Source organism: Galeopterus variegatus, unplaced genomic scaffold (assembly GCF_000696425.1).
Source record: "Galeopterus variegatus unplaced genomic scaffold, G_variegatus-3.0.2 Scaffold3932, whole genome shotgun sequence".
Taxonomy (NCBI): Eukaryota; Metazoa; Chordata; class Mammalia; order Dermoptera; family Cynocephalidae; genus Galeopterus; species Galeopterus variegatus.
This window is the reverse complement of record NW_007730043.1, coordinates 147,488-158,712: the sequence shown is the minus strand read 5'-3', so window position 1 is coordinate 158,712 and position 11,225 is coordinate 147,488. Positions and strand designations below refer to the sequence as shown.

Genomic DNA, 11,225 nt, shown 5'->3' with positions numbered 1-11,225 from the left:
CCCGCCATCCGTATATGGGATCCGAACCCGTGGCCTTGGTGTTATCAGCACCGCACTCTCCCGAGTGAGCCACAGGCCGGCCCCCAAAAAAATTTTTTAAAAAGGAAAGAAAAAGTTCCAAGTTGCTCTACAGAACATATTGTGCAAAGGCTTTTAATTTTAAATTTTTCTTTTTTTAAAGATGACCGGTAAGGGGATCTCAACCCTTAGCTTGGTGTCGTCAGCACCACGCTCAGCCAGTGAGCCAACAGGCCATCCCTATGTAGGATCCGAACCCATGGCCTTGGTGTTATCAGCACTGCACTCTCCCGAGTGAGCCACGGGGCCGGCCCTAATTTTAAATTTAGAATAAGATGACAAAGCAAAGTAGTTTCATTCTTGAGTGCTTTTTGTGAAGGCTGTCAGGTACCAGAGCAACTATAATGCTTTTTTTTTTTTTCAATTTTTGCTACAATTCCTAACCTTTCTTTTTACGCTCTACTCTTCAACTGTGTCCTTCCTTTTCCTTTTTCTATTTTGTAGGTGTTTTCTTTTTCCATGTTGTTTTTGGATTGTTTCCTCTCATAGATTCTTTTTCAAATTCTGTCCCTTAAAACATGAAATATTTTTGTGTTTTTTTTTTTCAGTTAAGCACCCAAAAGACAGTTAAATCTTATTCTTGAATGGATATAGGCCTTCAGAACAAAAAGACCACTTGCTCACTGCAGTTCATGTTTTACTGTGCCATTGCTGTTTCTTATCTGCCCTGTTCTCATTCTGACAGACTTACCCTTGAGCTTACTGTGTCAGGACAACAATGGAAAGAAGACCCCAAACCAGGGTGAATGCTGCAATGGGGGGAGCTGAGGAGGTGGCCCTGAGAAAGCAGGAGAGTAAACTGTCAGGTTGATGTAATAATGGCAATAAGGGGGTTATTCACATCCAGTTTGACCGTAGTTAGTGGTCTCATCCCCATCCATGGTATAGTTTTAGCTTAGATGACCACTTGAGCATAATCAGTATGATGCCAGAGTTTTTATTGAGCATTTACTCCAGTCAAAACACTCCCAATGCAACAGAATATACAAATAAACCCCTGCCCGTGAAAATGTTTGGGGGAATTGTAGGTAGTTCCATTAGGTATAATGGAATAATGGGAGAAGAAAGTTAGTTTGAAGCTATATATATGTAAGGGACTATGAGTGTCCCAGGCTAGGGAATTTCAATTTTGGTAGTATTGGGATGCTGTTGAAAATGTTTTAGTGAGGCAAGGACATAATGAAAGGAGAAGGATTAACAGTCTAGAAATTAGTTGAGTTTTAGAGACAAAGTCCAAAAAAATGAAATAAAGACAAAGTCCATGCAGAGAGTTGGGATGACTTGAACTAAGGAGCATTGAGAAAGCAATGAGAAAGGAAAGGCTGGGAGGTCATAAAAGGCATTTAAAGAGAAGTGAACACATACTATGGGATCATGAGAGGGAGTTTGAAATGGATAATAAAAATTGCTAAGCATCGTTGAGGATGTATTAGTAGTGAGCATGGATTTTGTAGTGATCCAATCAGCAGTTTTATGGAGCATTTGACAGCCTAGGAACAAATATGGGGAACATCTCCCTAGAATATAAACTGGCTAAGAGGAACTCCGTAGTGATCAAATAAATGAAGGATTTTAGAGTATTTCTTGGTATTCTCCCCACATTTCATTTAATCTGCTCAAACACTCATATTCTTTTCTCACACTGATAACATTAGATGGAAAAACTATAAGTTCATTAAAAGTATTTTATAAAAAACAAGATAAATTGGTGAGTGATATAAAGTTGGCGATGAGGGACAATGTCAGTTGTCCTTAAAACTAGCAGATGCCAGTATTTAATCAAAAGCAGCGTTTCAGTCAGACTTTCACAAGGAAAGTGTTTAAAGTACTAGTGTAAATGAACTAGTGTAAATTGACATTTAGTTCTCATAAAGCAAAAAAAGAAACGAAAACCTCCACAACAAATAACTAGTGGCTAACATTATTATGTGATAAGCACTATTCTAAGCCCTTTAGAAGTATTAACTAAATTCCCACAACAACCCTAAAATAGGTAGTACTATTATTATGTCCATCTTCCAGATGAAGAAACCAAGAGAATTTAATTTGCTCAAAGTCACAGCCAAGTGGCAAGGTAGAGAATTCAACCTATAGCAGTACAATTCCATAATCCACAGGTTTAACAACTACACCAGTGATTCTTATATTATGCTGCACATTGGGATCATCTGGGGAGATTTTAAAACCAAATGTGGATCCCGATCTCCCACCTAAAGCCATTTTTTTTTGAATACTTGGAGTTGGTTTCAGCCAGGGAAAGGTGTTTTGTTTGGTTTTTTTTTTTGCAGCTGGCCAGTATGGGGATCCAAACCCTTGGCCTTGGTGTTACAACACTGCATTCTAACCAGCAGAGCTAACCAGCCAGCCCAGGCATAGGTGTTTTTTAAAGCACCTCAAGTGATTCTCAGGGGCTGCCAGGGTTGAGAACTTCTGCACTTTACTGGACTGCTCTGTTCAGCATGTGATTTGTTTCTTCTTTAAGCAGAAAGACAATACCTTAAGGTATATAAAATAGTTTCTGCCCCTAAGACATTTAGTCAGGAGAAAGGAAATGTGGAAGAAAATGACAATATTTAAGTTTGGTACTATCTTGGAACTCAGAGAAGGAATGGATCTTTAACCTTGTGGTGAGCTGAACAAAAAGAGTAGCTGTTGCTTAAGCATGTGGTCTGGGCTAGGCTCAGTGCTAATTTGCATTCTCTTCTCTAAGCCTCAAATTAATCCTGAGAGTTAGGTATTCTCTCAGTTTGTGGAATGAGTAAATTGGCTCAGGGAGGTTAAAAACCTTGTCCAATGTCACACCACTAATCAGTAGTAGAAACAGCTTACAGACCAAGGTCTCACCAATGCCACATGCTCTCTTCTCCACCACTGCATTCTATCTGAAGGGAGCCAGGAGGGTGTGGGGCTCAAAGTGGGCCTTAAAAAGAGAGTCACCCATACCAGCCAGCCGCCAGGAAAAAAAAAAGATATAGTTGTAATGGTATTTCGGAGGCATAATGAGGAGTTTGGATATTTTTCAATGTCTTTTTTTTTAAACAGTGATATGCAAATACTTTTTCTGGAATGTCAAATTTTTGAAAACATTAGAAGAGAAAGAGGAATTTTTTGGAGCCTACTTAAAATCATCCAAATGAATAAGAGTACCTACAGAGTGTAGTCCAGAGGGGTTATAAAAGGATGAACCAGTATTAAAAACATGGAGGAACAATTGAATTTGATATCAATGACAGATAAATTATATAGTTTAAAAATAAAACGAAAGGGCTGGCCCTGTGGCTCACTCGGGAGAGTGTGGCGCTTGGTAGCGCCGAGGCCGCGGATTCAGATCCTATATAGGGATGGCCGGTGGTGCGGACCATACCAAGCCGAGGATTGCAATTCCCTTCCCGGTCACACAAAAAATAAATAAAATAAAATAAAAATAAACAAAAATAGCTTATTTTCCCCTCTAAAGGAGTGGACACAGACTCAGCAAGATCAGCCTGTTCCTGTGGTTAAGAGATGCAGTGGGAAAGAGAAAGGAAGGAGTGTTAGCAAAATGGTTATTGGTTTCTCACTTCTCTAGGTACACATTGATGGTGGAGAAGGAGGTGGGCATGTTCTAAAAGTAATGAACTGTTTCTCATCAAAAAACTAAGGGAACAGAATTTCTAGGTGCTGCAACAGTGGCTGAGACCTGAGCACACATCCTGTTGCCTCTGGTGACCTGTAGAGAGGTCCGTCACCTCCATTCCATCCTTTTTTTTTTTTTAAAGGATGACTGGTAAGGGGATCTTAACCCTTGACTTGGTGTTGTCAGCACCACGCTCACCCAGTGAGCAAACCAGCCATCCCTATATGGGATCCGAACCCGTGGCCTTGGTGTTATCAGCACCGCACTCTCCCGAGTGAGCCACAGGCCGGCCCACCCCCATTCCATCCTATAGGGCCAGCTGGAAGGGGCCAGACAAGAATTATACTGGAAGTCACCAGGAGTCTCTGACCCGAGTGAGGTATATGGGCTTATGAAGGGCAACAAGACAGAACATCTCAAGATAAATTGACTCACCAAGTATTTTAAAACTCCTAGCTAAAAAGTCAATTGGATATTTAACAAAGGGTTATTAGGATTAAGTGAGTTAGCATATACAAAATGCTCAGAACAGTGTCTGATGCATAGTAAAAGCTATGTTAGCATTGGCCATTATAATGATTTTTTTTTTTTGTCTTTTTCGTGACCAGTAAGGGGATCGCAACCCTTGGTGTGGTGTTGCCCACACCGCACTCAGCCAGTGATTGCACCGGCCATTTGACCAGTAAGGGGATCGCAACCCTTGGTGTGGTGTTGCCCACACCGCACTCAGCCAGTGATCGCACCGGCCATTCCTATATAGGATCCGAACCCGCAGCGGGAGCGCTGCTGCGCTCCCAGCGCCGCACTCTCCCAAGTGCGCCGCACTCTCCCAAGTGCGCCACAGGCTCGGCCCTATAATGATTATTAATTTCAAACATAGCATGGTGCCTACATTCAAACTGCTATAGAAAAGTTGTATAAACTAGCTTAAGCTACTTTAGGGACAGTGTGATGATAAGAGAGTCATAATGCTATTGATTAGGAAAGCCTTAGGTCACAGTAAAAGAAGATTTTCTCAGGGACTCAGACTAAGACACTTGAGAGTGGAGTAATAGGGAAGACCAAAAATGATACCCAAATCTTGAGCCTGAGTAACTAACTATGTATGATGCCACGTGCAAATAAAGAAGCTGGCTATAAGGGCAGATATTTTAAATTTGGGAAGAGGAGTTTTAAAGGAATAGATAGAAGTAAGATATTTTTAAAACACAGTTTTTGTGGGTTTTTTGAAAAATTTTTAACAAATCTATTGAGCAATAATTTGCACACCATAAAATTTACACATTTTGAGTGAATAATTTGATTATTTTTTAGTAGATTTACAGAGTTGTGCAACCATCACAATTTAATCTTAGAACATTTTCATCACCCTAAAACTTCACGTCCATTTTCAGTAATTCCAACACCAGCCCATTCTATTGGTTTTTGAAAATAATTATTTAAAGTAATTTTCCTTTTTCAGGATGGCATAGTAAATCCAACAATAAGAAAAGATTTGAAAACTGTACCGAAATTCTACTGTTGTCCAATTGAAGGATGCCCGCGAGGCCCTGACAGACCATTTTCTCAGTTTTCTCTCGTAAAACAGGTATTTTACTTGTCTTAGGTATACTTCTCTAAGGGTGTAATACAGACGGTATATACCTAGTGTGCATTCTAATTACTCAGCGAATGTAACTAGAAGTTGAGCAGAAAGCTCTTGTGAGAGCAGACGCCCAGCTATCTCCCAGGTGGTGAAAATGTGAATATGGGTGTAATGCAAGTGTAGTGAAACACGGCTTGTTCTGGAGGGAAAATGTCCAGAAGTGGGTTTGGAGAGAAGGAAAAGTAGACCAATTCAGCAAAGAAAGAGAAAATTTGTGCTTGTAGATCTCATGTGAATCTATACACCTCCAAAGGCAGAGGACAAAGGTACAAAGGAACTGTTCTCCCAGTGCAGTAAGAATCTGCAGAATCCAGAATAATTTTGGAATGAGCTGTCTCAAGGGGAGGGAGGGGCCCAGTGACTGGGGAAAAAGGAATTCAAGACCGGAAGAGATGGGATATGAAATGTTTCCCCGAGGGTCTGCTGGAGGGTGTCCTGAGAAAAGCATTGCAAAGATATTTTTTCTACCTGCAGCACTTATATGTAGATCAAAGTCTAAATGCTAGGTACCATGGATTGTTTCCAAAAGTCTGCTCACTTTTCACAAGGCAAAAGTGAAGAAGAGAAGAGGCATATGATAAACTGCAATTTGCCTATTTATAAATTCTTTCGGACTGCTGTATTTTGTACCTATAAAATCATTAATTTGGGTATGTTGATGGTTTTGAAATGTTTTCAGTAGTTGCTGTTTTTCATCTTGGTCCCTTCTGTGTTCTTCCTAGCACTTCATGAAAATGCATGCTGAGAAGAAGCATAAATGTAGTAAATGCAGCAATTCGTATGGTACGGAATGGGACTTGAAAAGACACGCAGAGGACTGTGGCAAGACCTTCCAGTGCACATGTGGCTGTCCCTATGCCAGTAGAACAGCATTACAGTCCCACATCTATCGAACTGGCCATGAGATCCCTGCAGAACACAGGTAGAAAGGAAAGAAAAGCTTGGACAAAAGTCAATGGCTATGAGAAGTTTCAGGTGAAACTTCTTGGAGATCCAGTAGTATAGGGAGAGAAAAGGAATCAAAGAGAAAATGTGTGACATGTAAGAAGGGAGCTTTTAGAAATGGCAGTAGTACTAGCAAAGGACCGATGTCTAGGTCTATAATCTTGACCTGATTGTTCCTCCTTTTTCTTTTGCCAACCCTCGGTTGAGGGACCCATATCATTCCCATTTGAAAACCTCAACTTTCAGCATTTTCTATTAGAGGTGTATCAGATTGCTGAAGAGTAAGTTTTATCATGAAACTATACTTCATTTTAAAGGTAAAATTTATATTTGGTATAACAGCTTCTTGCTTTAGAAATGATAAAACTTGCATTATATATATCTTTCAGATTTTTATGCTTAAAGGTCTAAACTGAGTTCTGGTACTTAGAGCTTAAAAAATAAGGTGTGCTTTCTCCTTCCCCTGATTGCATGTCTCTGAACGTCCACCTACCATAATAGGCCTAGTTCTCATGGTTGCAAAAGAAGGAATTTATCTTTTCTGGATTGATTCTGATCTCTGCTATATATGTGGGAAATAGCATTTATAAATAAGTGAAGATACAGTGTCATGGTCAAAGAAAGCTGCATTTTAAAATTGTTTTTCTTTTTGCTCTGTCATTGTCTTCAGGGATCCACCTAGTAAGAAAAGGAAAATGGAAAACTGCCTGCAAAACCAGAAGTTGTCCAATAAGACCACCGAATCATTGAGCAGCCAACCAACCCCTAGACCAGACACTCAAGAACTAGAAACTTCAGAAATAAAGCTAGTAGCTTCTTTTGAAGACTCTTGTGGCTCTAATGCCAGAAAGCAGACTCTTACAACACCTACGAGATATCCTCAGAAGCTGCTTTTACCAAAGCCCAAAGTGGCTTTGGTTAAACTACCAGTGATGCAGCTCTCTCCTGTGCCTGTCTTTGTGCCTACGGCTGACTCCTCAGCCCAACATGTGGTGTTTGGTGTTGATCAGGGCTCTGCCACGGGCACTGTGCACTTACTGCCCTTGTCGGTAGGAACCTTGATCCTTGGCCTAGATTCAGAGGCTTGCTCTCTTAAGGAGAGCTTACCTCTTTCAAAAATGATAAGTCCTGTTGCTGTTGAGCCAATTAGTACAGGAGTTCAAGCGAACTTGGGTAAAAGTCCATTTAATCCTTTACAAGAATTAGGGAACACATGTCAAAAGAATAGCATTTCTTCAATCAATATACAGACAGATCTGTCTTATGCCTCACAAAACTTTATACCTTCTGCACAGTGGGCTAGCCCTGATTCCTCTGTGTCATCTTGTTCTCAAACTGATTTGTCATTTGATTCTCAAGTGTCCCTTCCCATTAGTGTTCACACTCAGACATTTTTGCCCAGCTCTAAGGTAACTTCATCTATAGCTGCTCAGACTGATGGATTTATAGATGCTTGTTTCCAGTCCAGCGGGATCTCCAGAGAAACTCAAACCAGTGGGATACAAAGTATGACAGATGACCATGTACAGATGGACCAAGCTGGAATGTGTGGAGACATTTTTGAGAGTGTCCATTCATATAATGTTCCTACAGATAATATTATAAGCAACAGTTTAGTAGCAGACACAGTAACTCATGGTTTGTTACCTCAGAACGACCCTAAGACTTTAAATCAAGATATTGAGAAATCTGCGCCAATTATAAACTTCAGTGCACAGAATATGCTTCCTTCACAGAACATGACAGATAATCAGACCCAAACTATAGATTTATTAAGTGATTTAGAAAACATCTTATCAAGTAATCTGCCTGCTCAGACATTGGATAATCGGAGTCTTCTATCTGACACGAATCCTGGACCTGACACTCAGCTCCCATCTGGTCCACCTCAGAATCCTGGAATAGATTTTGATATTGAAGAGTTCTTTTCAGCCTCAAATATCCAGACTCAAACTGAAGAGAGTGAACTTGGCACCATGAACACTGAACCAGTCTTAGAATCACTGGACATAGAGACCCAAACTGACTTCTTACTTGCAGACACCTCTGCTCAGTCCTATGGGTGTAGGGGAAATTCTAACTTCTTAGGCCTTGAGATGTTTGACACGCAGACACAGACAGACTTAAACTTCTTTTTAGACAGTAGCCCTCATCTGCCTTTGGGAAGTATTCTGAAACACTCCAGCTTTTCCATGAGTACTGATTCATCTGACACAGAGACCCAAACCGAAGGAATCTCAACTGCTAAAAACATACCTGCTCTAGAAAGCAAAGTTCGGTTGAACAGTACAGAAACACAAACCATGAGTTCTGGGTTTGAAACCCTGGGGAGCTTGTTCTTCACCAGCAATGAAACTCAAACAGCAATGGATGACTTTCTTCTGGCTGATTTGGCCTGGAACACGATGGAGTCTCAGTTTAGTTCTGTAGAAACCCAGACATGTGCCGAACTATATGCAGTCTCCGATTTCTAAAAGCTGAGTCCACTTGTGGGATGGCATTTACCATTTCCTTATGGATTAGCAAATGGGGAATGGTACAACGGTATTAACTCTGTTGAATGTAGCTGATGACGCAGTCACTTAGATTCTTTGCGGTTCTTTGCCTTTTGTGCTTGTAAACATGAAATTTGTGTATAAATGTGAGTATTATAAAGTGTAAGATGTTGATCTAAAAGTGATTGCTTTGTGTTGCCCATATTGTCCTTTTACAGCTGGTCTTTCCATCTTTAAAAAAAATTTTCATACCTATAAAGCCTGTCTAGCCATTTAGCTGAAGCCAAGCTTACAGCTACTAAGACACAAACTTCTCAGATCTTCAGAACGTTTTAGTCATAGTGTAGCATACTTAAATTGCACCCAAAATATTTTTGACAGTGCTTGTTAGAAATTCATGTTTCTCGATAGAAATAAGAAAGGCAATGCTGCCACCATCAGATTTAAACAGTGCTTCCATGGTTTGAGACTTCTGCTGCTTTGACATCTTTTCTGATCTGAAGACACCAAGGAAAACTACAGCTGTCTAGCTTTGAGACAGTTTTCATATAGTCACGTCATCCCTTCTCTATATGAGCTATTATTAGTAATGTACTTTTCTCACAAGAAGTTTGTTGCTGTAAAATTGCTGCCTAGAGGGAAAGCATCAAGCACTTAGTGTATACAGTGATCCTTGTATGTCTAGCTTTGAGACAGTTTTCATATAGTCACGTCATCCCTTCTCTATATGAGCTATTATTGGTAATGTACTTTTCTCACAAGAGGTTTATTGCTGTAAAATTGCTGCCTAGAGGGAAAGCATCAAGCACTTAGTGTATACAGTGATCCTTGTAAAAAAGAGTGAGTCATCCAAACCACGGGAATACGGGGTTGTGGAATTGTGCTTATTAGTTCATCCTAGCATGTGCCCTATGAACATTCTTCCTGCTTTCCAGAATAAGTCAGATTGGGGCTCTGGAGCTGCTGCCAAAAGTGCACCCACAGGCTGGATCTGAGTTTTGTCACTATAAAAATGTGGGAAGAGAAAAGGACATTTCAATACTTTGCACTTCTAAGCTTCATTGAGCAAGAGTGCAACCTACAATTATTTTAAAGTGACTTTTCCTTCCATCCACCACTCATTTTTTTCTTGACTAAGGAAAGACATTGGTCTAGCAAGGAAATTGTTTGTGCCTTGAGGCTAGCAATTATAGAATAGATCCATCTAAAATATGATATTCTGTATATTGTTGCTTTACTTTTTAATGAGAATAATACCAAATAGTCATCTTCAAAGAAAACAAGGTGAAGACCTATTGCTTCAATAATCAAGAGCATTTTCTGTGAGATGGGAGCATGGTCAAGTATGCTATAGGGGTTTTCTATATCTAAGAGATCCTGAATTCTTACTTGCTGGCCAACTTTCAGGCAAGGAAGAAACAGTGCAGCCTGTACGTTGTCTAAGTTTACAAAAACAAAAAAGACCTGTTCTTTCTGTGGCATACTCTTATGCTGTGAAGGCAAATCTAAGGAGGGGACTACTGATTCATTAAATTGATGGTGTTGCTACTAATTCCTATCCCATACATCTGATACAAAAGCAGTTTGGTAATGGATAACATATCCTGGGCAGGTGAACTCAACCTAGTAGATAAAAGTTTGCTTTGGTCACAGTTGCCTATAAATATGTACTTCAAAACAAACATAAAGCCTTAATTTAAAATTTCATTATGTTTTAGAATCATCACTGCCTTAATGTTCAAACATTTATTTAAGTCCTCCCAATAAAGGAGAAATGCATGTTTGTAGTTTTTTGTAAATATAAACGCAGATCTATGGCTTTAAAAAACAAAAACAAACACTTGTTTCTGTGACTGATTGTTAATTTAGCCAATAGAGTTATGTACAGAAAAATGGAGCATGTAATGGTTCGTGTACAAGAACTGCCTCCCCACCAAACCTCAGCTACCTGGTTGTTCTAAGATTACTTGTAAAAACTGAAATTCTGTGATTAAAGAGAAACTAGAATTCTACCCTTTTTGTGTGAATTCAACCTACTCATGTGACTTATTTTGTTGCCTTTTCACAAAATTACTGTCTTCTGAAAGTCACATGAAATGACTGTGCCAAGGTGTTTTCATTTGTCTTTATTCATAAAAATATGCTAGTGATTTTCCTAGAAAAGATGCTCCAAGTGACATCAGCAAGATGGCTCACTAGAGGTGCCTAACACTTGTCCCTCCACAAAAAAGCACCAAAACATTGAATAAATAACTACACTGCAACTACAGTATCTGAAGGAGAGTGTTGGTGTGCAACAGACGAGTGGTGTATTGGTCTATTTTTGTGTTGCAAGAACAGAATACCTGAGACTTGGTAATTTATAAAGAACAGTGGTTTATTGGGCCTACAGATTCTGGGACAGCTGCATCTGATGCAAGTCTCTGGCTTCTACTCATGGCAGAAA

The 11,225-nt window shown here is 39.8% G+C and overlaps 1 protein-coding gene across 4 annotated transcripts in view; it reads left to right on the top strand.

The window, feature by feature from the left end:
- ATMIN (ATM interactor) overlaps positions 1-10,788 on the top strand; it is a 15,924-nt gene extending 5,136 nt beyond the window's left edge. For 2 of the 4 annotated variants that reach the window (XM_008586318.1, XM_008586320.1), the window contains exons 2-4: positions 5,157-5,282; positions 6,062-6,261; positions 6,955-8,962. In XM_008586318.1, coding sequence (XP_008584540.1) covers positions 5,157-5,282; positions 6,062-6,261; positions 6,955-8,758 — 2,130 coding nt within the window. In that variant the 3' untranslated portion in view covers positions 8,759-8,962. Of the gene's footprint in view, positions 1-5,156; positions 5,283-6,061; positions 6,262-6,954; positions 9,328-9,482 lie in introns of those variants that run through there. The other 2 variants (XR_551484.1, XM_008586319.1) reach the window with 2 other exon arrangements.
- Positions 10,789-11,225: the final 437 nt, after the last annotated feature.